This window comes from Scheffersomyces amazonensis, assembly GCF_036850825.1.
Source record: "Scheffersomyces amazonensis strain UFMG-HMD-26.3 chromosome Unknown RJT21scaffold_2, whole genome shotgun sequence".
Classification (NCBI taxonomy): Eukaryota; Fungi; Ascomycota; class Pichiomycetes; order Serinales; family Debaryomycetaceae; genus Scheffersomyces; species Scheffersomyces amazonensis.
The window spans coordinates 2,604,903-2,632,531 of NW_027042742.1; the positions used below are offsets into that span (position 1 = coordinate 2,604,903).

The 27,629-nt window shown below is 31.8% G+C and overlaps 9 protein-coding genes across 9 annotated transcripts; 6 read left to right on the forward strand and 3 right to left on the reverse strand. All coding sequences in view use genetic code 12, as the record gives it.

Annotated features, from left to right (window-relative positions):
- The first annotated feature begins 35 nt into the window (after window positions 1–35).
- Window positions 36–1,454, forward strand: RJT21DRAFT_119515 (putative pyridoxal kinase). Its single transcript, XM_064881429.1, has one exon. It carries the CDS (start codon window positions 270–272, stop codon window positions 1,221–1,223), a length of 954 nt encoding a protein of 317 aa, XP_064740116.1. The 5' UTR covers window positions 36–269; the 3' UTR covers window positions 1,224–1,454.
- ATG15 (triglyceride lipase) lies at window positions 1,454–3,567 on the forward strand (the record flags this gene model as incomplete). Its single annotated transcript, XM_064885697.1, has 2 exons — window positions 1,454–3,314; window positions 3,369–3,567. Coding segments are annotated over exons 1-2 (1,932 nt in total), but the record flags the coding sequence as incomplete, so codon positions are not given.
- A 1,646-nt stretch (window positions 3,568–5,213) lies between these two features.
- SUR7 (Sur7p) lies at window positions 5,214–6,041 on the forward strand (the record flags this gene model as incomplete). Its single annotated transcript, XM_064883985.1, has 1 exon — window positions 5,214–6,041. The coding sequence occupies one exon, from the start codon at window positions 5,214–5,216 to the stop codon at window positions 6,039–6,041; it is 828 nt and encodes a 275-aa protein (XP_064740118.1).
- A 746-nt stretch (window positions 6,042–6,787) lies between these two features.
- On the forward strand, window positions 6,788–8,165 carry RJT21DRAFT_119517 (RTA1 domain-containing protein). The gene has a single exon (XM_064881430.1). The coding sequence runs from the start codon at window positions 7,062–7,064 to the stop codon at window positions 8,031–8,033; it is 972 nt and encodes a 323-aa protein (XP_064740119.1). The 5' UTR covers window positions 6,788–7,061; the 3' UTR covers window positions 8,034–8,165.
- A 1,721-nt stretch (window positions 8,166–9,886) lies between these two features.
- PTK2 (protein kinase) lies at window positions 9,887–12,805 on the forward strand (the record flags this gene model as incomplete). The annotated part of the gene is made up of 5 exons (XM_064885368.1): window positions 9,887–10,080; window positions 10,174–10,508; window positions 10,551–12,008; window positions 12,186–12,310; window positions 12,452–12,805. The coding sequence occupies 5 exons, from the start codon at window positions 9,887–9,889 to the stop codon at window positions 12,803–12,805; spliced, it is 2,466 nt and encodes an 821-aa protein (XP_064740120.1).
- Window positions 12,806–12,961: 156 nt separating this feature from the next.
- RPL32 (60S ribosomal protein eL32) lies at window positions 12,962–14,111 on the reverse strand. Its single transcript, XM_064883966.1, has 2 exons — window positions 14,026–14,111; window positions 12,962–13,512 (listed from the first exon to the last, which is right to left on the reverse strand). Coding segments are annotated over exons 1-2 (396 nt in total). The 5' UTR covers window positions 14,027–14,111; the 3' UTR covers window positions 12,962–13,117.
- Window positions 14,112–16,810: 2,699 nt separating this feature from the next.
- On the forward strand, window positions 16,811–24,853 carry FMP27 (Fmp27p). Its single transcript, XM_064883330.1, has one exon. It carries the CDS (start codon window positions 16,828–16,830, stop codon window positions 24,832–24,834), a length of 8,007 nt encoding a protein of 2,668 aa, XP_064740122.1. The 5' UTR covers window positions 16,811–16,827; the 3' UTR covers window positions 24,835–24,853.
- Window positions 24,854–25,627, reverse strand: MED19 (Med19p). Its single transcript, XM_064881431.1, has 2 exons — window positions 25,515–25,627; window positions 24,854–25,446 (listed from the first exon to the last, which is right to left on the reverse strand). The coding sequence occupies exons 1-2, from the start codon at window positions 25,594–25,596 to the stop codon at window positions 24,989–24,991; spliced, it is 540 nt and encodes a 179-aa protein (XP_064740123.1). The 5' UTR covers window positions 25,597–25,627; the 3' UTR covers window positions 24,854–24,988.
- On the reverse strand, window positions 25,628–27,454 carry TIF3 (Tif3p). Its single transcript, XM_064881432.1, has one exon. The coding sequence runs from the start codon at window positions 27,326–27,328 to the stop codon at window positions 25,994–25,996; it is 1,335 nt and encodes a 444-aa protein (XP_064740124.1). The 5' UTR covers window positions 27,329–27,454; the 3' UTR covers window positions 25,628–25,993.
- Window positions 27,455–27,629: the final 175 nt, after the last annotated feature.

Consider the following 27,629-nt stretch of genomic DNA (forward strand, 5'->3'; position numbering starts at 1 on the left):
GGTTAGCTGTTCTCTTAACGGTGAAAAGTTACCGTTGCCTCGCTAAAGTGTCGGGGCCAGTGGTGGTGGAGTGCGGCGACATTTTTGCTTTAAATTGTAAACATTAATTTTGCCGATGTCGTTAATTCTTAACTCTTAACTCTTAATTCTTTAAAGTCTTTCTCCGACATTTTTGGCATGTCTCGACAGTAGATTTAGATTTAGATTACTCATTATCGATAGTGGAGTGCATAACTGATAGTTAACATATATAAGTTAAAGTCATAACAATGGCTAAGAATATCTTATCAATACTGTCACATGTAGTACATGGATACGTAGGTAATAGAGCCACTGTATTTCCCTTACAATATTATGGTTGGGATGTTGATGCTGTCAATACTACCAATTTTTCAAATCATCCAGGTTATGGAACCTTTGAGGGGAAACCCAGTACAGCCGAATTGGTAGGAGATATTTTCCAAGGTTTAAAAGATATTCTTGATTTACATGATAATTACGATATGATCTTAACTGGGTATACACCAGGAGATCAAGTATTGGAAGTTATTTATGAACAAGTCTTATCTATATTTAAATCTGATAAAGATAATGACAGTGATAGTTTAACATCAAGTAAAAAGAAACCAATTTGGATAGTAGATCCAGTATTGGGAGATAATGGCCGATTATATGTACTGGAAAAGGTAATTCCTGTTTATAAAAAGATCTTTTCATCAGGGTATGTGGGCTTAACTTCACCCAATCAATTTGAATTTGAAATTCTTAGTGATACTAAAATATCTGATTGGAATTCAGTTAAACAAGGATTAGAGAATTTTTACAAATTATATAGAGTTCCTAATGTCGTTATTTCATCTGTAATAGTGGAAGATAAAATGTATTCGGTAGGATACTCACGTCCTAATCCAGAAGATAAGGCCACTGTATTTTATTTCCCAATTGATCAAATCTCATGTAACTTCAATGGCTGTGGAGATTTATTTACTGCCTTATTGGCTAATTCATTTTATGAGAATGGATGTAAATTAAATCCAGTGGCTTTAGGAGAAGTAGTAGTCAAATTGAATTTAATCTTACAACATAGTTATGAACAAGAACAACAAGTAACGGGACAAGACATTATTAAAGTAGTTAAAGATATTAGAATTATATCCCTGAGACATTACTTGTTACAGGATAAAACCCATGATCCACTTATAGCCAAAGTGGCCTATCTCTAGTACACATCCACCATACTGTATAACCGCGTAATACATAATAGATAGATAATAAATAGATAATAAATACTAAATAGATAATAGATAACAAATTATAATATATGTATAGATTATTGCAACCATTAATAGTGCAAGTGACCCATGCGCACGACCTCCTTCACGCACTCAATCATTTGTGTTATCGCCACAGAAGCCAGTCATTAAAAACTAAAATGCGTTGGGAACGGAGATAAGGATTACCCATCATAAACTACAAGCAATAGCGATATACCCATACAGTAGAATAGATAATATACAATTTAGACTGTTTAGAGGGGACAGTCACCGAATACTTTCATCAGTAACTACATAACTTAACATCATGAAACATAAGGACAAGATCAAGACTGCAACTAGTAATGTTAATGTGAATCATCATCCATTCATTCATCTTCATACGACTCATCAGAAGCAAAGATCATATATGATAATTGGTTTAATAGGTATAATTTCTGTAGTAGGTTATATATTGGTGGGTAGACTACTCTTACCCACTCAAACATGGGGATCATTTACAACTGCATCTCCAACATTACCATTACCTAAATTACCAGAATTACCAATACTTAATCAAAATCATGATATTACTATAGATCCAAAAACTATACTTAGAGATAGTCAAACTTTTACATTAAGACATATATATCATCATGGAACTGGACCTAAAAGTCATAAGATTCATCGTAGACTAGACATTACCCCACAATATTTAGCTAAACATTCACAATACTTTACTAATCTTGTTCTGACTTTAAGTGATGAGTCAAATGATTTAAATACTCATATATTAGCTGAAGATGATAAATCACTTGATCTTGAACAAGTATATCAACAATTGGATTGGCCCAAAATACATAAGGGGAAAAATCCATTCACTATTGAATTACCAATAAAGAAATCAACTAAAAAGTCTAATGTTACCAGATTAAAGGAAAGACATACTCCTAATTTTATTGATTCGTATTTGAATTATGCATATGAAGTTAAGGGGAATCCACAAATTCTTAATCGGATAAATCTTGAATGGGAAAATGGAATTGAAATTGATGCTCCTGATATTAGAGATCGTAATACTCTTGTTTCACTTGCAACTATTTCATCAAATGCATATGTTCGATTCCCTAAAGATGATAATGAAAAGAATCAACTGGATTGGATTGATGTAGGAGATTATAATCCTGATTTAGATGATGGAGATATTAATTTTGGTTGGGATGATCTTGGATTAAGAGGTCATATATTTGTTAGTAATGATAATAAAACTGTTGTTATAGGTATTAAAGGAACTTCAGGAGCTGGTTTACCAGGTGGAGGTAGTGATGAAACTAGTGGGAATGATAAAGTTAATGATAATCTTTTATTTAGTTGTTGTTGCGCAAGAGTTGGATATATGTGGACTACAGTATGTGATTGTTATGAAAAGACATATACATGTAATCAAGATTGTTTAGAAAAAGAATTACTAAAGGAAGATAAATATTATCAAGCAGCATTAGATTTATATCGTAATGTGACTTCATTATATGATCCAAATGAAGTTAATATATGGGTTACTGGACATTCATTAGGAGGAGCCATGGGATCATTATTAGGTAGAACTTTTGGATTACCAGTAGTAGCATTTGAAGCACCAGGAGAAATGTTAGCCACAAGAAGATTACATTTACCTCTGCCACCAGGTATACCCAAACATTTAGAACATATTTGGCATATTGGTAATACTGCAGATCCTATTTATATGGGAGTTTGTAATGGAGCATCATCTACATGTAATGTTGCTGGATATGCTATGGAAACAGCTTGTCATACAGGATTTCAATGTGTTTATGATGTTGTAGGTGATAAAGGTTGGAGAGTAAATGTATTAAATCATCGGATTCATACTGTTATTGATGATATAATTTTAGATTATAATGAAACAGCTCCATGTGTTGAACAACCACCATGTAGGGATTGTTTTAATTGGAGATTTGTGAGTCATGATGATAATGAAGGTGATGAACCTTCTATGCCTAATCCATTACGTCCCAAGCCACCTAAATCACATTCATCATCGTCATCTTCTTCTTCCTCATCTTCATCTAAAAATAAAGAATTAGATAAAACAAGACAAGGCAGCATTAGTTCATCTACAACTACCCTCAGTAACTCTAAGAGTAAAACTACAAGTACAACATCAACAGTAACTTCATCTTCTAGTGGTACATCTACTGCCGAACCCACAGGAACACCTCAAAAGTGTTTAGAAAGGACTTGGTATGGGTGGTGCTTAAAATGGGGCGATGATGATGAAGATCTTGATGATGATGTATAATTATTCACCATATTTTCATACCTTCAGTTTCATACATATCTTACAGTTTAGGGTTTATATAGTTTTAGTTCATTGGTTGTTTACTTAAATAAGTTGGTTAGGTTTTTATATCATTATTTATATTGTGTTATATACATATTACATGCATTATGTTTTTGCAGTAAGTTGCCGAGGTTGATTTAAAATGTCGCAATTGGTGACATTATTGCCCATTATAGTAGACATAATGATAATGGTCACAGAAACTTGGGGTGAAATTCTCATGGTCGTGTGAGGAAGCTCAATTCCTGTGATGAGGTATGAATTGGTAGATATTATAAACACGTGTCCTGCACAAACCTCTTCTCCATTCTATGGGGAGTGCCAGCCGCTTGGGATGACGAAAATGAATGATGGTTGCCTAATTGGGACCACCATGTTTACAAATTGGTGCATGGGCACGCCTCGTCAAGCTCATCACTCCCTCAGTTAGCTAGTAAAGCAGCAGTGGCCAATAGAGTTAGGAACTAGTAATGAGAGAATTAGTTGTACTGTGAGAATAATAGGAAGTATCACTACTAAGTATTATAGTGAGTGACACAAATTAACAAGAGATAAATAAATAATTATATAAGAGTATTTAAACAGAATTTCATATATTTCATATATCTCATAAAATTTCAGGTAGCTTTGGTGTAACACCAGCCACTTGACTTCACTACCATCGCAATTACTGTTGGTTGGTCAATTATGCTGTCCGTCCAAGAAATTGACGCAGCCGCATAGTTTTGGAATTGATAGTTAAGTCAGAGTCATTGCCATTGTTTGTTTTTCGTTTTCTACTGACGTTGTCTATCTGCTCATCTTTTCTCATAACAATAATTCTGGTCTCTGTGAAGTGTCCTTTATTTCTGGCATCCCCCTTTTTTGCACCTTCTCCCTCCTCCCTTATTTTTTTTTTCTACATTAACCCTCAATTGCCCCCTATAATTAATTATACTTACCACATTACAATATTATAATAATGTGAAAGGGAAGGAACAGTTTATAGTAATACTAACGCATAATAAAATAACCACCAATAACATAATGGAAGTAAAGTAAATGTGGAATTTCTCTTGTGAAAATCTTACTATAATTTATTATTTAGCCCAGTTTAGGTCATCATTCACTAAAACTACTCTCACTCTCACTAATTTCTGAAATCGCTCGCTATTCAACTCAAGATTGTATCGGTAATCCTCTCAGTAAAAAAAAAGTACCCATAGTTAAAATAATAAATTAAATAAATAAATTAAAAAAAAAAGTCTCCCTACCTAAAAAGAAACAAAAAATAATAAACAAAGAGACAAAGACAAAACTGACATTACATCTTCGAGGGAAGCTTATATATATAAAATTTCATCATTATCATCATCATTTTATTTCGTTTCCTTTTACCTTTATTTTCATACTTCAAAGTTTATATCTTATTTGTTGGAGCTAGTCTTTATACTCATTGAACTAGTTACTACTTAGTTAATCCTATCTTCAATCCTATACAATTGGCTTCACATAATTAATTAATTGATATAGTTTTTTAACTCATCTACTAATTTGAATTTCAATTTCAATTTCAATTCTATAATAATATATAATAAAGATAATATAATATACTAATAATGAGAGTCAGTCATACCATTTTGAACTTGTTCTTCTTAGCAGGTGCCATTTTATTATTAATCTTTACTGTCTTAGCTGGTTCTTCCTCTAGCTACCCATTAGATAGATTTTATTGGTTAGCAGCTGATACTCAACATATTCCTAATGCTCCACAAGAAGCTGCTTGGACTTTCTGGGGTGTTTGTGAAAAAGATGATTACACTCAATGTACTTTAGGTCCAGCTTATCCAATTTCTCCAGTTGATAACTTCAACACTCAAGAAAATGTTCCTCAAAGTTTCATTAGCAACAGAGATGTTTACTACTATTTAACCAGATTTTCATTTGCATTTACTATTGTTGCCTTATGTTTCTCTGGTTTAGCCTTCATTATCGATATTTTAGGTCTTTGTTTCCTTGTTGTCGATAAAGTCGTTATCTTTTTAGTCACTGTTGGTCTTTTCTTCCTTTTCGCCTTTGCTGCTTTCCAAACTGCTGCTGTAGTTTTAGCTAGAAATGCTTTCCATAATGCCGGATTAGATGCTCATATTGGTCTTAAATCAATGGCTATTCTTTGGGCTGCTGTTGCCGCATTAATTCTTGTTTGGCTTAACACTTTCTCTTCTAATATTGCTAACTCTTACAGAAAGCATATTACTAATGTTAAGAATGCTAAGGATGCTGAAGCTGGTATTTTACCACCTCCAGGTGGTCCATTAGGTGATGAATCTTCTTTTACTAGAGCCACTGCTGATCATGATGTTCCAAAGGAAGAAGACAATTCTGGTGGTATTAGATTCTTTAAGATTAAGAGAAACCACAAGACTTCAGATGAAGAAAGTGTTTAAACAATTCATCAATAAATCACCATCATAACCTTAAATCGCTCAATTTTCAATCCCTACTCGTATCATACATATCATTTCCAAACTACTACCATACTATGCTCCCTTAAATTTTTTCTATTCTAAGTCGTTACCATAATTAATTTTTCGTTTATTCAATTGTCTTTTACCAACCTACAGCCAGTTTATTATGTTTTATTATTTTAAATAAAAATAAATGTCCAAGTCATTGAATGTCTTTAATGAGACTTTAATTCATAATTCATAATTCATAATTCATAATTCATACCAAACACTTTCTTCTTAACTTTTAATTTTTACTGTTGTTATTATTACTTATTATTACTTTTATCTTACGTATTACCTTATATTTAAAATATATGTAAATATATAATATTAGATTTATATTGTACAGTGTAATTGACCTAATTCGATTTATCTTAATCTTCGATTGTGTCAATGCAGAAAGACAATAGATAAACGCAATATGTGTTGATGAGATGCTGGTACTGCGGCAATGATGTTTTCCCCACGGATAAGGGCATTATTATAATTATTTGTTTATGATAAATAGGAGATCAATTCAATAATCCAAACACTTAAGGATGTCAGGTCTATTTACTTCTGGTAGGGTTCAATCTCATATGTAGTTTACAGTATGAGGCTACTAGTGATTATTTCTTAATTATAGGGATTATTGTTTAATGATAGTGAATTGTAGACTCAATATTATTAGAGATAAAATAAATCTAAGTAAATCAGTTATAAACATAACAATTCTACCTCAAGTTAAACTAGCAAGAAGCTGTGTAATGATAATGATAATGATAATGTCCATGCCAATTCCTAATTCCTCTCTTGAGTCCTTCGTAAAATAAATGCAAAATATGATATTTTAGTATTATCGCGCCATGACACTCAGCCCTGCACTGCCCAATTAAATAATTATAAATAAAGTTCAAGATCTAGAAAAGAAGACGATTTCACAATTGTATAACAATAAACATATCAATTGACCACAGTATGTTAACTTCAGTTAAGGAAAGTACATCAACCTCCAATGGTTTCCAATATTATTATGGAGGAGCACCTCTGAAAGGTGTTTCTTATAACTTTATAGTATTTTTCACTCTTCATTTAATTATACTTAACTATCAAATCATTACAATCGCTTGTTCTAAAAAGAAAAAAGCTTTTGTAACTAAGAAGCAAATGACTCGTTACCTTTGTATGATGATCCCATTTTGTGTTGGATGCTTATTTGAAACTGTTGGTTTTGTTGGAAGATTATTATCATCTCATGATGTTAACAATCTTTCCGCATATATTATGCAATCAACTTGTATATTACTTGCTCCTACTTTGTTTGCTGCCACTATATATATGAGTTTTGGTGAATTAGTTAAAACACTTAGGGTTGATGAAAAGTCACTCATTAAGCCTAAATATCTTACAAAGACTTTTGTTACTGGTGATGTATTATCTTTCCTCCTTCAAGGCTCGGGCGGTGGCTTATATGCTTCGGGATCTTCATCTACTGGTAGAATACTTATTTTGGCTGGTCTATTTGTACAAATAGTCTTCTTTGTCTTATTTTGTATTGTTGAAATTGTATTCTACTATAGAGTAGAGAAGCATCCTAATAATATCAGTACAGTAACTCGTCAATTACCGTCAAAGTTAAGAAACTGGAGAACATATAGTGGGATGCTTTTCTTGGTATCAATTTTAATTTTGATCAGATCAATATATCGTACTCTTGAGTTTATTCAGGGTTTTGATGGTTCAATTGCTAGAGACCAAGGATTGTTATATGTTTTAGATTCGGGAATGATGAATCTTGCAGCAGTATTGGTTGTCCTGTTCAATATTCCAGATTTCATGGTTTCATTCGAAAAGCAAGCTAATGATTTTGAAGATATGAATACTATAATCAATGCGTATGACAGTAAAAGTCAAGACGCGATAGGATTACCTCTTAGAACTCTCATTTAGTATAATGTATTTATATATAGTAAACGATAAAAAGGTTGCAAAGTGTAATTAATTTGCATTTTCGCACAAACTGTATAGAAATATAGAAATTCGCTTGAAAGTGAGAAATAATAAAAATTAAAACGCTTACAATCTGAGGAGTAAAATTGAGTAGCGAAATTCTACACTAAGCCTTATACGGAGGGGCTAATGATAATCAAACTTTTCTCGGACCGCAAATAGAAATACGGTTTGTCATATAACAAATGGTTTAATTAATATTTTAAAAGGTTTACATTTTAATTTAAAGGGATAAACAAATGAATTAATCCACACGGGTTACCCAAGAAAAAAAGTAGAGAGGGGGGTGCCTTAAATGTATAATTAAGGGTAGGAATGGTGAGTTAAGATTATATAAGATGCATGGCTAAGAAATAGAATATAATAACATATTTGGGGATTAGATTTCTAAACTAGATAATAGATTAAATTGGGGATAACAAAGCGCAATCGCATCGCAATCTTTGCAGTTGAAGAACAGAAAAGCTGCATGGTAGTAATTCGCATAATAGCAATTTTATTTTCGGTGATCAGGCTATAATTATTCATTAATGGTTTTGTACCTGGCGGAAAGTCGGGTCGGCCAATGTACCCCTCCATTCCAACGTTTGATTAATTAATTTAAGTTTACTTGTGATTGACGTATTAAATCAATAGAATTTTGTTATATTCATGCAGTATATGAAGCACTGGAATAATGTATAATATATAACGTATAATGTGTATAATATAATGTGTATAATATAATATGTATAATAAACGTGTGTTATAGAAGGGAAAAAAAATTGACGTTATCTCGTTAACAATAAGTCAGTAAAACTACTGAGTCAGTCAGTCAGTTGACACCAACAAGTCACTAGAACAGTTGGAGAAAAATGAGAAAAAAAGCTAAATATGTCGGTAATTTAGGGAGATGTAGGGAATAATAACTAGTTTATTACCGAAGTGCACAACAAAAAAAAATGGAGAATCGTAGTAAAAAAAAAAAGAAATTCGGCAGTAACACCGTAACAGAATTACGTAACTACACTGAACTCTGCTGCTAATACAACCCATAAATATATAATATAAACGTAACTGTAATTTAAACAGCAAATAGTGTGGTACGTTAACTTAGTGAGTGCTTAAACTAAACTAAGGCAAACCTAATTTCAACCAATTAGAACCAAACTAAAATTAAAAGTTAAACCCCAGGCAGGCAGGCAGGCTACATCCGATTACAGGCCACTAATTAATTTTCCTCACTAATCCCTCACTAATCTCTCAGTAAAATAATAGTGAGATCTCATCACCAGAGACAGAAACAAACATAATCCTCTTACTGAACCCCCTTTATAAAATAACTGGGAACAATAAAAATCAAATCAAATATTAAATCAATTTCTATATCATCGCATTCTAATTGATAATTATATATATTTAATATTATTAATAACAACTACCAACCCTCCACCAAAAATTAATCAAAAATCCACCAAAAATTCACCAAACTACCAATTTAAGCTGAATATTCCCCCACCACTATTTTAGTATAGGAGAAAAAAAAATTACGAAACCTGTTACATATAAAAGTTTAAATTTCAATTGGGAGTAAAGTAAAATTACTGATAAAATTGAATTATATTATAATATATATAATTGACTTATTATTATAAGTTACAATTAAGTCACTTAAATTTATACTATCACTAATTCCAATTATTCTATCATCCTTTGATTTTCCTTATAGTGTTAAGTTTTCACATATATGTTCATAACTTCACTCTCACTCTCACTCCCAGTCCATCAAATATAGAACGTACGAACCAACGACAATGCCGTTAACTTCCTCCTCAGACCACAAGCTGCACTCGTTGAAACACTTGTTTAAGAAAGATCGGACACCCACGTCAGATTCTTCATCTTCAGTCCCGTTATCTGCATCTCCTTCAGCTTCAAGTTCACAACTTGGCTTAAGTAAATTATTTCATCATGAACAAGAATTAAAGAAAACTAGGGAAACTAAAGAGTCAGATAAGGAAAAAGATAAGGAAAAAGATGTGGTAACCTCTGGTGGACCTCCTAATTTAAGTAATAAAGATTCATCAATTCCAATTACCAGAGGATTTTCACTTAGACGTCATAATTCTCAATCAGTAAGTTCTACCAATATTTCTTCATCCAGTTCAACCAATAATCATAATAATAATAATAATATTAATATTTCTGCAAATAGCTCTCCTGTTTCACCATCAAATAATATATTCACAAGAGCAAGAAGTAATACTCATGATAGTTTACTTCATCATCATCATCCACCTCCCGTTCAAGGTAAGAAATTATTATCTAAAGCTCAAACTTTAGCCCATATTCAATCTTTAAATCAAAAGAATTCTCTTAAAAATCAACAACGTATGGGAGTAGAAGGTAATAATATAAGTACAAGTCCATTTTCAAGTAATCCAATTCAAGGAACTCATAGTTCTGCACATTCTTTAGCTCATCAAGGTAGTGAAAAGATTGTTTATAATCCATATGGATTAAAAAAGAGTCCTACCCAAGAATTACCAAAGAATCCATCATTTTATTTATCTGGTGGAAATGATGGTGAAAGAATTCTTGCAAATCCAGTTCATAATCCTAATGATTATCTTCCACCAGATTTACAACAAGAACATGTAAATCTTCTTGAAGATTATGAAATTGATATTTCTAATAAAAAATTAGGTGATGGAGGATCTTCAGATGTAAGAATTATTAATTCAATTAATCATAAAAAGAATGTATATGCTTTAAAGAAATTTACTATGCTTTTAAAGGAAACTGATGAAGATTTTTATAAACGAGTTACAAAAGAATTTATAATTTCTAAAAAGGCAGCACTTTCTCGTCATGTGGTTGATACTTTAGCCATTGTAAGAATTCAAAGTCAAACTAATCTTTCAAGAGGTTGGGGAATTGTTCTTGAATATTGTGGTGGTGGAGATCTTTTCTCTACTATTATTAAACCAGGTTGGAAAAGATCACCAATTAATGAAAAATATTGTTTATTTAAACAAATTGCTTATGGTGTTAAATTTTTACATGAAAATGATATTGTTCATAGAGATCTTAAACCTGAAAATGTTCTTTTAACATCAAATGGGGTAGCTAAACTTTGTGATTTTGGAGTATCTGATTTTGGTCATGTTATACCGTTTGATTTAACATCTCCAGTAAAACGTTCATCAAGTTATGTTGGTTCACCACCTTATACATCACCCGAAGTAATGATTCTTAAAGAAAAATCTCATTCTGAAGCAAAGAATTTTACTTATGATCCATTTAAAATGGATCATTGGGCTTTAGGAATGTTATTATTTTGTCTTATATTTGGTGGAGTACCGTTTCAACAAGCAATTCCTACTGATCAGGGTTATCGTGACTATAGATTTAGTCATCATCGTTATTTTACTGATAATCCAAATTTTCAAAAGAATAATGAATTTCATAAAGGTCCAGGAACAGAATTTAAATGGGCAGCACAATTTCAATCAACTGGAGCTTCAAGAGTGGCTTGGAAATTATGTGATCCAAATGTTGATACCAGATATAGTATAGAAAATTTATTCTCTGATCCTTGGTTTCAAGCTTTAGAAATGTGTATTTATGAACATCCTGATCAAGATGTTAATCCATTTGTATTACCTGGAACTGGTACAGATACTGGAAATTATAATCATAATAGTAGTGGGTATCCATCAAATAGTAATGGTACAGGATCGGCTGGTTCATCTGCTGTTCCCTCGAGAAGAGGAACTTATAATCATGGAAATCATCATCATAAAGGTGGTGTTGATGATGGAGATACTAGTGGAGATGATAATTTACATACTCCATTCCGAAGTATGTTAGATTTAGCTGGAATTGATAATTCCAATTCAAATACAAATTCTAATGATAAATCTCATGGTTTAGGTATACCACCATCTACGACGCCTAAAAGAAAAGATAGTGCTAGATCAACTAGAAGTGATAATGAATCTACTAAGAGTTCATCAAGTGAATTTAAATTATCATCCGATGCGGTACATCCAAGTTCTTCATCTAATCATTCTATTAGTGATGGTAATAATTCTAGTTTTACCAATAAAGTTAAATCTATGTTGGATTTTTCAGATTCTTCAAATACTTCTAATAATTCTATAAAGGAACCACCTTCAACTCCAACATTACCTGCTGTTCAAGAACATCATCCTGAAGAGCATACTGATGACATTGTATCAAAAGATCAAGAAGAACCTCTCGCTGAAGACATTATTGATAATAGTACTGAAGACAATAATGAAGACAATAATGAAGATACTAATGAAGATACTAATGAAGATACTAATGAAGATACTAATGAAGATACTAATGAGAATATTAATATTGTTGCTCAAGAGATTGAAGCTGCTAGTTCAGAAAAGAGTGATCTTCATGCTAATGAATCATATCTTAGTTTAGCAAACCCTCCATTAGGGTATGAGAATGATGATAGTAATATTAATACTACTACTAATAACAATACTAATACTAATACTAATAGTATTAATACACATCAACCACCACATATTAAACAATCTTTACCTGATTTGAGAAGAACTTTACATTCAACATCTCAATTGAAATTAGATAAGGATGGAATGTGTGAATTAGGATACTGCATTAAGAAACATCATCATTTAGAAGTTAGTACAGTTGCTATGAGTAGTTCAATACTGAGAAGAAGATAATGTCAATGATACGAGCTTAGTTTTATTTCGTTATATTAGTTTTAGTTTTGGTTTTGGTTTTAGCTTTAGTTTTAATTTTAGTCTTGTGATTTGTTCTTAACTATATACATTTTATATATGACCATATTTATTAATTTACAGTTAAAATTTTTTTTGATTATTATAAGATGTGAAATTTTATATTTTGTACATAAAGAAGAAGACTAAATTAATTAATTTAGAATACTTAATAAAGTAAGTAATTAAGATATGACGATATAATGATAATTGATTGATTAATAATGATATTACGACTTAATTAATATACTTGATTTAAGCTTCTAAAGCTAATCTACCCTTTGGATTAGTAACCTTAACACCGATTTTCTTAGCCTTAGCAATGATATCAACTCTGTTCTTTGAAGAAATGTTGTGAGCAATTTCAGCAGCATAAGTTTTGGTGTGTAATAATAAGACATCTAAATCCTTAACGTTCTTAACGAGGAAAACTTTGTGACCAGATGGAGTTAAACCTCTAGTTCTCTTGTTAGAACCATAACCAATGTTTGGTTGAGGAATAGTACCTCTGAATCTTCTTCTGACACATGAATCAATACCCTTTTGCTTTCTCCAGTTTTCAGCAACTCTGTGGTATCTGTCAGAGTGATGTCTCTTAAACTTCTTGGTGTATTTCTTGACGATCTTTGGGTGTGGAACAGAAGCAGCCACTAAAAAATTAAAAGTTAGTATAATGTTATAATTATTATAAAATTTATTGATATTACATAGTAATATCATGAATGGTGAATAGTAAGTTACAGCATGAATAGTGATGTGATTTCTTACAGAGTTTTCTTTCAACATGAAAGTATTTTTGGTTGTGAGTTGAGATTATGTTACTTCGTTATTGATGGATGATATATTCTTATAAAGTAGTAGATTATTGATATGTTGTAGTAGTTGTAGTTGTAGTTGATAATGATTACTGATTTCTTCGGTAGATTGATTCAATACTTAACACTTGGTTGTAGATGTTATTGTTTCATTCCTCATTATTCTGTTAACTTTGTCAATGATATGTTTCTACTGTGATTCTTATTCACTCTGATAAACTACTGCATCTCTTCGGATCTTCTCAATACATTATTGGTTAATGGTCTTCAATAACCACGACTGATAAGTCATGCTAGTACTATTCAACTATTCAAACGCATTCCATTAGGTATTATATTCAAACATACTCTTTGATCTAATGTTGTTACTAATTCTAAAGGAAGTGAAAAGAGTTCAATACTAATAATTAACTATTTAAAATTTTTTCACTTAGTTTTTTTTCCGTGATAGTACTGCGCTCCATAGTAAAGAAATGAGTGGTCAGAGTTGCCATAGTTAAGGTTAATTTATTAGTGCGACTAAGTATTGTATTGATGTTTGGATGTTACAATGAGAGACATAGTTGGTTGTGTTGGGAGTATTGAGGTATGGAGCTTAGAAGTGATTATTAGTCGCACATATGTATACAGGATACTACACTACGAGGTCTGTAACCCTAAACACATGCACGTGATAAACAACACAAAACATACTTCCGACTTTTTGATTGAAGAAGAACTAGGAGAATAATCTTCATTCCGGTCATTTTAGTTTTTCTTACTTCCGAGGTATAAAATTACTATTCAAACTATGGAGACAATTCATTCATACCATAATTATTTGTAATTAGTCTACCACAATCGAAGATTAATACTTCTTGTATTCGAGTTATAATATCGGTCTCTAAATCTAGGGATACCGGATCAATTTTGGAAATTGTGGGGAATCATGTGGTGTAGTTCTTCCAACTCCTTCTCTGAGACCAATTCGAAATACGCTGAAGACTTAACTTACATACTTTGGTTATAAATTTGTATATTGCAGAGATACTAGCCTTTACATTACTGAAGGAACTCTTGAGGCTACCATGAAGTCTAACGTTACAGCTACATCATCTTTTTTTAGCTTCTTCAAGTGTTCTTTATACTCATCTGAAACTAAGCGCTTACGTCCACGTTTCTTTGGAGTTTCGTAAATACGATTCAAATTCTTAACTACTTCTTTATTAAATTTCTTTTCCACGTATAAGCTGTTTGCAAACTAATATCGTTGATTTTCGCAGCTTTATATGCTGAGCAGCCTTCTTCAATAACCAAGCACCAAAATCTCTCTTTTACTTTCTCAGAGTAATACTTTTAGGGTCTTCATTCATTATTATTACACAGATACTCAGAAATTGTATCGATTTCTATCTCATCTGCTCATCTGCAGAGAGTTGATCAACTTCCATATCAGGAAACCCGTTTGTTCCTTTAAAATCACTGTAACTAAAACAACTCTTAAAGGTGACGTGGTCAGGAAGTCGAACCTATGTCCATATATTCATTGGCTAACTCTTCTTCTTAATCTTCTGTTTCTTTGACAAGAGTTAATCACATAGTACAAAGCTAGTTACTAATACTCGAACAAATTATAATGTATTAACACCAGTGAACATGATCAACAAGGAAGCAACCAAAAATAACGTGATTGGCTTCAACGAGCCCTTTGAAGAAGCATCATTCAGCTTACCTGCTATTGGTGCAGGAATATAAATTGTTCCACTAAGGCAGATGTTGATACCACTATCAGGTACCACGTAACTTATGGAAGGCTGTAACTCATCGCTGTTGCATCCAACAGTTTGATATTGGATGGTTGTCATTTGATTCACCTGTTATCCTTGAGTTCTTTTTATTATTGCGTGGAATAATCAAAACTTATATGTAAAGTTTGAAATACTGGCGTTTGGCATCAGGGCATCAGATATAATGAGCCAAGAAATTTTGCAATTTTGCAATTTTGCAATTTTGCAATTTTTGACCTCCTCAAATATAACAATCCTTATTCACCAGAAAATGCTTCAACATATCCGGCTATTGGGCATCTGGAAACCTGTAAAGTCTGAATGATCTCTGATATGAGTTTTTAGATTGGATGTATTGATAATGAGAAATATAATTTGAAACTAGGAGAATGTGAAAAATACATTTACAGACAATCCCTAATCAGAACAATCAGGTCATACTAAATTTAAAATATCAATTTGAAAAAGTCTATAATGATTTCTCAATTTAGTTTAGAATTCGTTAGTCTAACACCAGTAATTATGCTCGTCAAGGAAGTTTAAAAACTGAGTGATACGTGAGTGAAAATAGTCTCACATGTAAAAGCTATTTTAAGAGGATAACATGTGCGCCCAACAAGAATTATTCAAGAGGAAATAGATAACCTAAAACTCCTTTCACATTGTATGGGAAACAATATGCTAAAATATATACACTATATTGATAAAAAATGTATATATAGGCTTGAAATTCCCGACTCGAGGTTATATTCGATTGTAGAGTATTTGAAAAACGGTAAATAATGTTATATGTATGTAAGTCTCAATCACATTGAGCATTTTCTTTGCTCACTAATTTCGGTCAATTTGATCCAACAGGTCCTGACTTCATACAGTAGCGGTATGTGGGCTTTAAGACTTAATAACGATGAACTGTGATCTAATTTCTATGAAAATAAAAATTGTGGTATCACTAGTAAGAAAATCTAAAACCCGGTAGTATGAGCAATTCCGGTCCGAGGTATGAATAAAAAGTAAAACCCACTGTAACAACTGTTTCTGTTTCTGTTGCGTTATGCGCCCCGAAAAGCAAAAGCTTCTGTCATCGCTGGCTAAATTAAATAAATTAAAGTTGCGATTACATAAGCGGGACCCTACACTGCCTGCAGGAAAATTGTTTTGATAGCTGCCAATTTTGGCTTACAGATAGAAGCCGCACCACACCATAAATAATTATCTATACCAGCTGAGATATCGCAAGCAAGTGACATAGTGTGAATTAAACAGTTTCCAATTAATACTAAGATTATGAAAAAATATAATTATATATAGAACAGATATTATTGTAACTTGTAGTTAATTGAAGACAAATTTTTGTAAAAATTCCCAAACAAAATAGCTAATAATGATAAGTGGATTGTTTGAATATATTCCTCGGCGAGATACTGTGGTATACTATATTATTATAATTATTACATTATGGATAATAGTATGGTATATTATATATATTATTAGTGGAATTCATTTACAATCTATAACCATTAATAATGGAATTCTGTTTAATGGAATTACTGTGGTTAATAAGAAGTATCATCTATCTATAAGGTCATTACGCTTTCGACTATGGGGTAATACTCGAATGATAGTTATAGACAATGTAACAATAGACTATCATCACAGAAAACCATCTACTACCACTACCACCACCACTACAAATTCAAATGAATCGATAGATAACCCATTCACTAAAAGTCCCAATGATACTGATTACAAAATCCTCATATTCCCATCAAATTTCATACTAAAGCTCATCGCTCGATTCTTAGTTCAACATGTACCAAATATAGACATTGAAGTTAGACATTCGACTATTAAGTTAACTCCAGTTCAAACAATAAACATTGAATATGTTCGGTTCCAATTAGAATCAAACTATAGTGAGAAATTAACTAATCATATAGATTACTCATTAAATTTAATGAGTAATGATATTAACTATGTAATAATGGGGACTCCTAAACATGCAGTATATGATAATACAGTTAAATTGAATATTGATTTTCTGATCCATTTAGACGATGGTCTATTAGAAAATATAAAGATATCATCACATTTCAATGATTTAAGACTTGTGATATTTACTCTTATAAAGTTCTATCTTGAACAACATTCCTACTTTCAAGATGAGTATCCCACCAATAAACTGCTGGTGACAGTACCCGATACTAACAATATTGATAAGCAGAAGAAGAAACGGGCCAAATTTACTAAATTGTTATATATTTATAATCATATTCATATGGCACTTTCGGAATTTTCAGTCCAATTAGAAAATCTAACAGTAAGTGAAATACCGTTTGCAACTATTGGAGAAACCCGAACTGTAAAGGAATATTTTAAACTGTGTCATCCATCAACTACATTGGATTTATCTATTAAGAATATTTCATTCAATTTCATAAAGCTTGTTGATCATGCTGCTGGGTTTGAAGTATTGTTTAATCCTCATGATGATTACCCATTTCATTTAACTAGTTCATTACAGTTATTACAATTGAATTATACAACTTATATCAATTCCAATTCCAATTCCAATTCCATACATAATATCAAACAAGCCGATGAAATCCTTAATATTCCAATCATATCCATTACTTATAAAACCAATATACTTCATCAGTTATCAAAGGGTAAAGGATTTAAAGATTGTATAATGGAATTTTATTCTTCGACTAGTAATCCTATATTGGATCTAGATACAAGCCAATTAAGTGAAGTTATATATAACTTTGTGCTTTTGAATAAGTATAAGAAGCTTCGGAAGTTGAAGGTTCTTAAATTATCTCAATCCATAGATATTCAAAATGCTCAAGAATATATGGAAGACAATGAAAATGAAAATGAATATGATTATGAATATGAAGAATCCGATGAAGATACCACTAAAATAGATATACAAACCAATACAACCACCAAAGATGATAATTCTACTACTAATATTCGTGATAGATTAATCAACTTACTTAATGCATACCTCCCCACGTTGGATTGTAAATTAATTGTTGAACAACCTCGATTAGTATTAAGACATTCCGATGTAATTAATAAAAAAATGCAATTATTAAACTTTACTTATTCATTATTAGATTTTCATTTAGTTACTACTGCTTCGAGAGATTATGATACAATTTGTAATATCCTACATCCAGCCGTAATTTATCATGAAAAGGTTGAGAATAATGATTCTAACTCTCCAACGAAAACTCATCACATTCACGAAGTAATTAGACTAAAGACAATGGCTCTACATTTAGATATTCTAAAGAGTTTAAAAATCAAATGTCATTTGGATCTTGATGAATTCTATATCGATTTATCCAAACTTGATGTATTAATTGGAATCAATACTCTATTAAAGGATGTTACAGTATTAACCGAAAATGATTTAAATGTGGGATTAGTTAATTCATATCTTAATGTAGCCATATTACGACTTAAAAAGGATTTAATTAGAAGAACTACTAGTACAAATTTCGAAAGTAAAGTCCCATTAGAATCCAAATTATTTAAAGAATTACCTAATTGGTTATTAGAAATTAAAACTTGTATTAATTCGAGTCACATCTCACTTGGAGCCAGATCAGTATTAATTTCAAAGGACCATATTTCCCGGATTTTAGGAGACAATTTCGAGACGGACTTTGATGATGTCAATTATCAATTGAGAAGTTTAGTAATTAACTTTGATAAGTTTTCGTTTGATTTGATGAATAGTCATAATCATAAGTCGTCCAATGATATGAATCATCAGCCAACGATTCCGGATTTCTTATCAACAGCCTTTACTGGATCTGCCTCAGCTTCAGCTTCAGCTTCAGCTTCTGCTTCAGCTTCTCTGGAAACTTTAGCAAACTTTGATGAAAGTGATAACAGACCCAAAGCCAAATCTAAATCGGCCAAACCATACTGGCGAGCAGTGTCGAAATTATCCAAATTTAAAATATCTACCCTTAACAATCCCTCCAGTAATAAGCAAGAAGGGTTTATTAGTATTCCTAAAATCGATATTAACATGTTGGCCATTCAGGAACATAATAAGGATCATAGTTTAAAAATCGATATAGACATTGATGATGTCTTGGGAACTTATAATACTTCCAAGCTATTCATATGTGTAGGATCACTATTTGCCATACGAGAATTCATTATTGATCCAGCTAAGTTAGCCCGATCCAAAGTGAAGATCAAGAAACAGTCATATGCCAAAAGAGATCGAGATCGAGATCGAGATACTAAAACACTTCGACAAGTATTGCAATTAGACATCAACATTAAGACTGTCGATATGATGTTTCAATTGAATAAAGATATGAAGATCAAGATCCAACAGACCAATGGAGTCATACAGTTTAATCGAGGGATACTCCAAATCAACAATGAACTTGCACGAGTATTATCTGCATCACCATTAATCGATAATTACTGGAGTCGATTATTAAGTATTGATAGTATAACCATACTAATGGGAGATAAGTCACGAGATTTCAATATAGAAATTCAATCCGATGGCATTCGATTGGTCCAACCTCATAAATTCATTATCTATAAGTTAATTGATAGTATATCCGTAACAATTAAGACAGCACGATATTTAATTAAATACCTTAAGGATGCGTCCATTAAGAAAACAGGAATCATTACTCCCAATGAATCCAAGATCTTATTACCTCGAATCAATATTAAATCTAAACGATTAACGTTTTGGATGGAAGATGATCCATTTGAATCGGAATTGGGCATGATTTATCAATTGGGATTAGTTGAACAACGCAAGCGATTGGAACAGTATTCATTATTTGAAGTTAGAGTTCAAACGGATCAACCCAAACTTAATAAGGGAGATATTTACACCAAATTCAAACATTTACAAGAGAATATATCCAATTCATGGATTAGAAAAGTGACGAGTTATAAGGCCAAACTTCGAAATGAATTAGTCACTAATAAGAAATTCTTATTTGGGAATGAACCCAATCTTGAACGAACTCTTAACAATGATGTATTACCATATTCTATTCATGCTCCCTTACTATTAATCATTATGGAAAGATTGGATTTAAGTATAAAGCAACCCAATTTCAATGTTAAAGATTTATCGAAATTCATTAATCAAATGGGTCAAGGAGTTCCGCTCGATAGTAAATATTCTTTGATGTTACCGATGTTTTTACAGTTGAAACTTGCGGAATTAAGAATGCACTTACGAGATTATCCGTTAGCTTTATTACATGTTCCTCGCCATAACAATAAGGATATCCCCAGTTTGAATTTAGAAGGGAATCTAATAATTACTGAAGAATTAGTAACCAATGTTGAGAATCTGAGACGAGTGATAGTACCATTGACTGAAACAAATACAAACAAAACCAAATTCGAATCACTTACCATCGAAAGATCCTTATCGTCTATCAAGCTATACGTCGATATGGGATGTAATTTTGAATCCGATCTACCATCCCGATTCATCTGGGGCCAGTCATATCAATTTGGAATTCAACAATTCATGTTAAACTTTGATCAATTCTCTAAACCTCCCATTGATCCATCATTAAAGCTTGGATTTTGGGATAAGCTTCGACTTTTAATGCATGGAAGATTTCAAATTAAATCAAGAAAGAGTATAGAAGTGGGATTCAAAGGGTCAAGAGATCCTTATGATTTAATAGATACTGCTTCAGGATTTGTATTAGCATTTAGAAAGAATGTTGTATGGAAAGTTAATGCTAATGATGATTCAACACAATTCTTTGATATTAATTCTGAAAAAGTTTCATGGTATATTCCCAATTATATGGGAGCTCCATTAATATCATGGACTCGAGAAAGTTCTAAGGCTGTGTCATTAGCAGATTCAGATCAATTCATTACATCTACTTATAGTTATTATTTAGATGATGGAACTAAGGGGAATATCAGAAAGGGAACTACCGATGTATTTGAAAAGAATGTAGTAAGTTTAAGTGGAGGAGTCAACTTTAAAGTAGGATTCTTATTACAACGAAAGGATAAACATAATGGAGGGAAAAGAACTGAACAATCTCGACCTCATTATGATATAAAATTATTTAATCCTCAATATACTAAAGTAGGACATGATTCTTATGAAGGATTTAGAAGTGAATATATTCATATGGCCATCTCATTATATGCCAATAAAGATGAAAGTTATAATTCAATACATTTAACTCCCGGAGTATTTAAACATTTCTTTGATTGGTGGCATTTATTTTCCAGTAATATGATATTACCCGTTCGAAGAGGTTCATTATTTGGAGAATTAAAGGCTTCAGCTAAATTTTCTCAACATTTATTTACTAATAAATTCATGTTTAATTTGAAATCTTTATTTATATCTCATATTTATCGAGATGAAACCATTGATCATGATGAAGATAGAGTGGAATGTATAGGAGTAAGAGCTCGAGTTGATAGTTTTTCAGTGGATTTACATCAACGAAAGGAGCCACGATTTGAAATCAATGAAGGATTATCTCGAAATAAAAAGATTATGAAGATGAATTTTAATATTGGAGAGGTTAGTCTAAGTGGTATAGATTTAAGAGTTATTCGAGCATCATTTAAACAAGAATTATATAAACCCACCACCACCACAACCAATGAATATGATCCCACAAAGAATAAATATAAGATCCATGATGAAGATCATCAATGGTTTGATATCCACGATTTTCAAGAAGTTACGTTACCGAGTCTTGAAAGGACTGAACGAGAAATTCATATTTATCCCCTAATGTATGCCAATCTATTTACTTACTCAAGAGATACTCATTATGATTTACTGAATATTGAAAATGTGGAAATCTTTGGTAATGAACAAATACATCCGTGTCAATTGAATTCTAAAAATATCTTTGAACCTCAAATTGATATACTCAAAAGAAGAATTAGTTATTTAGAGGCACAAATGAAAAAGTATAAGTATAAAGAGAAATTAATTGAACAATTAACGAAAAGAATTAAATTTTTAAATGAAGAAATCTCTCATACCAAACGGAAATGGGGACACTTTAAAAGATCCATGTCTATAGCGTCATTAAATTCCGAACAACGAGATAATTTTCATAATAAATTTTCATTTGTAGGTATGTTACTTAAATGGAATTTTGATAGTAGAAATAATGTATTAAAGTATATTCATTTTGTTAAATTAAAGGCTAGTTTAAAGAAGTATTTATCTTATGATGCTATTCAATCATTAGAGAAATTAATTAATGAAGTTAATTCCAAATTTAATCGGGAAGATATGTCGATTGTATCGGAAACAGAGTCAGAACCAATTAATAAAAGTAAAAGTGCAACTGATTCATTACCTAAATTACCTCAAGTTAATGCTGCAGATAGAATGGAAAAATTCGATCAAATCTTAAGACGTCATAATAAGAATAATGAAACTATCATGGAAGATTATTTAGTGGAGATAATCTCTCCTCAGATTCAACTTCAAAGTGAAGAAAAACCGGATGCAGTAGTTATAATTGCCGCTCCAAGTATTGATATGAAAGTTGTATCTGTTGTGGAGAAATCTTCCAATCAATTACTTATAAAACCTGATGAATTAGAAGCAAGATATGGTACATTATTAAAGGATGCTCTGATATTTGTATTAGATAAATCAGAATTAAAATCTGATAAACTTTTACTTGATAGAACCACTTATGGTTCTACCACCAATTGGCCTCCATGGCTTGCCATTGAAATCTGTAAGAGTGGATTATTTGCTGATAAACGGAAATTATTAATTGAAAAGTCCTCAATAATGATTACTTATGATGATATTAAGACTAGTGGTAGGAATTGGAGAGTTAATGATGAGAATGAGAATGAGAATGAGAATGGAAATGAGAACGAAAAGGAAAATGAATCGAAATTAACTATTGAAAAGGATACCCATGTAATGGAAGACTCTCTACAAAGAGTCGAAGGAGCCGTTAGTAGATTAAATGTTGATATTCCCAAACTTATCCTAACTTCAACTTCTGGCCAATATACTACATTATATGTGATACTATTGAGTTTGATATTTTATTCAGAACCAATGAGTAAAAGAATTAGTACTAAACTTGCAGAATTGAAATTTTCAATTGATTTTCAAGATTTACATGCTTTATATTTACGATTGGTTAATTTACATGAATACTATAGTAAAATGAAACTTGTTTCACGAAATTATTCATTCCGACAGGGAAAATTAACTAATGAAGATTTAAATGATCATCTTCAACTTAATTTAGAAAAGGGGGAGATTGTTACGGAAATCTTTTTATTATTACAAACTTTATTAACTGGAGATATCTCTCAAGATTCATCAGTTCGAGCTAATGAATTTTGGTTTATTCGAGCTGATGAAATTATATGTCATTTCTTAGAAGATGATAGAACTCCAATATTAGATTTTGCATTAGCTAAGGGGAAATTTAAAAGAACTGTAATTGAAAATGGTTCTAATATTAATAGAATTGAAATTGGAGTACTTCAAGGATTTAATTTAATTCAAAATGCTCGATATCCTCAATTAATTGAACCATACCTTCCTAAGGGTCAAGAATTTGATGATAGTAAGAATTTAATTACCGTTGATTGGACATTAAATCGATCCGTTGGAGGTATAAAAGTGATTGAAAATATTGAAATATCATCGCAGCCGTTAACAGTCAAGATTGATGAACAAACTGGCGAGAAATTGATGAATTTCATTGTATCACCAGATTCTGAAGAACCTGAACATTCAGAATTTACAAATTTTAGTACTGATAAAAGAAGTAAATTAGATGAGAATTCAGATGAAGATTCAGCACCATTTGGATTTGTTGAAGAATTGGAAGGAGTTAATAAAGGAGTATCATTTGATGATCGAACTTTTGAAGGTAGTTCAGGTAGTGGAGCTAGAAGATCAATGAATAGACATATGACTAGATTATCGGAAAAGAATAATGGATCATTGGCTACTGATTCTAGTGATTCTGAATATCAGGATCAAGTTAAAGAAATGATTGATAGATCTAAGAAATATCTTTCAATTATATCATTAAAAGTTCATCCAATATCGGTACTGATATCAATTAAATTAAGTAAAGGTTATAAACGATTATTTAATGTTCAAAATTTATTGATTGATTTACCTGAATTCATTGTGGAAGAAGAAGTTCTTTCTATGTTAGATCTTAGCAAATTAATTGAAAAGAGAGTAGTAAAGACATTAATTAATCATGGAGGTAGAGTTATTAAAAACAAATTAAGTGCTAAACGTCAACAATCCAAAGAGTTTATGCTGCAGCCATTAAGTCCCATTAAGAAGTATGTGAAATATACTAAAGTATCGGAATTGATTTGATTTAGTAACAAGTATTAAGTATAGAGTTATATTCTAATTCTCTAATAATTGTATTATTAATTATCGTATAATATATTACAGCCTATAGGCTCTATGTATGGGTAATTCCTATAGATTTTATTAATAACTATGTTCATGTTTATGTTCATGCGTATTATATATGGGGCCTCTTTATATCACCACCATTGGCTTGCACCTTCTTCTTTCTCTTGCCCTTTTTAGAACCATATTCATCATTTTCAGACATATCATCACCTCTCATTAAATTATTTTGATCATTGATAGCTAAATCCGCCGTATTGAAACCAGCAATACCATTTATTGAAGTTTTTTCAAACTTTAAAGCTCGACTTAAAAGTTCAGGATCCAACTCTCGTATTATATCTGGAGCTTGTGATATTGTTGGATCTAATATACTACCAGGAATTTGTTTCCCAGGCGCTATTTGATGTTTACCTGGTAAATCCAGTATATGATTTTTATATGATTTTCTCAACTTTACTCCCTTGGATCCATCGGGGTTTGAGCGCGCCAATGATTTCGCTATTGGTTCCAATCCATACATTGATAATAAATTATCTAATGGTGATGGATGAGTTCGTTTATACACTTCTATAATTTATATGGTTAGTATGGTCATCTATATTGGTATTCTTGTCTTATCGACAAACTTCACTTACGATTTGTATTTATCAAGTATAATTCCGCAGAGCTGTCATTTCGGTTCCCATTCCCATTCCCATTATGATCAATTTGTGACATGATCCGCTTGCAGCCAGCCTAGTGTATTATTATGGATAGTGATAAAGGCTGGTCAAGTTTCTAAATTTTGGTGATAGTCTCACATTTAGTTTTTGTAGGTCACGATATGCGCGATCACGTGCACCACCATATATCAGTACAAATCAAAAATTATAAATTAAACATATAAAAGAAGAGAAGAGTAAAAGAAGGTAGAAATATCTATACAAAGGGAATGATTGAAAAGGTATTCTATGGAACAGATTACAAATTACAGATTACTGTCCGGAAGATATCAGACTATCTTCGAGCCATGATGCGTTAGGTTAGTCTCAAAATGACAAGAGTTTTAAAGATATGATTATGCTAGTATGTTTTGATGAAATGGGATTACTTATTTATTTTAATTTACAACTGATTATTTTCCAACCACTTCCCATCCATCTTCCTTGGTGTTATCAAGAGTTAATTTTTCAGTAGCAGCTTCTAAGCTTGGTTCTTCCTTTTGTTCTACTTCTTCTTTTTGTTCTGCTTGTTCTTCTTCTTCTTCATCGGAATCACCTTCAACAGCTAATACACTAAAAGAAGACTTTTGTGGTTTAACTTGTTCTTCCTTCTTTTCTTCGTGTTGTTGCTTCTTTGGAGTGGTATTGGAAGAACTTCTATTGGATTTAGCACGTGGTGGTAAAGCTTGACCTCTTTTCCAATCAAATTGGGCTTCTTCTTTCTTTGGGGTTCTTATGGTTCTTTCAGTATTGGTTCTATTTGATCTTTCTCTTGGTGGTAAGGTGGCGGTACTGTTTCTAGCAGAACCCCAATCGAATTCAGGTTCTTGTTTTCTTTCTCTTGGTGGTCTATCGGATCTTTCGGTTCTGTTAGATCTTTCTCTTGGTGGTAAGGTGGCAGTAGAATGTCTGGCAGTATCCCAGTCAAATTCTGGTTCTGGTTTTCTTTCTCTTGGTGGTCTATCTGGTCTTTCTGATCTTTCTGATCTTTCTCTTGGTGGTAAAGTACCAGTTGTATTTCTAGCTGATCCCCAATCTAAATCAGGTTCATCTCTTCTTGGAGCTCTTTCAAAGTTTGGTCTACCTTCACCTCTGTTACTTCTTTCTCTTGGAGGTAAAGTTGCTGTAGTTGATCTAGCAGCACCCCAATCTAAATCAGGTTCTTCTCTTTGACCTCTACCTAATGGACCAGATCTACCAGATCTCCAATCACCATCTTCATTTCTTGGAGGAGCAGCAACTTGAACATACATTTGTCTATTCATGAATTCACTTAAATTTAAATTTAAAGCTTCTTCTAAATATTCTCTTTCAGTAAATGTAAGAAATGCATAACCTTTAACTCTACCATTATCTCTATCTAATGGTAATACAACATCAGTAATTATATCATTTAATTGCATTCTACTTTCAAAATGTCTTTTAATTTGTTCTTCACTAACTTCCCATGATAAGTTACTTGCTTTAGCTCTATAAGGTGGATGATCAGGAATTGGAAATTCTTTTCTTTCTCTTCTTTCTTCAAATCCTTCACGATTTTGTCCATAAGATGATGATGAACCACGACCATAAGATGATTCATTTGATCCAGAACCTCCAAAGTTACCTCCAACTGGTGCAGCAGTTGAACTAACAGTAACTCCAATAGAACTTAAATCAACTTCTTCATCAGCCCATGATCCTCCAAGACTATCATCAGCTAAGAATGAACCTAAGTCCATCTTAATACTTTTTTTAGGAGGTGCCATATTGGTTTACGTAATTGACTTTAATTATCTACTTTAGTTTTAACAATAAAACTAATTCCAACTTAAAATTATTGAATTAGGTATGTCCTTGTTATATAACTTAGGACTCCACTATTTGATTTAATCGCAATCCCTACAACTAATGCTACGCTAGTGGTCTGAAAAATTTTTCTAAGGCACCTGGTAAATTTTTGGGGTCTACACGCTAAAATTTTTAGTGAGTGAATAATTTAGGGAGACGAAAAGGATGTGCTGCAGTACTGTAGTGCTGCGAAATTAGTTGTAAAACCTGATACTTAAT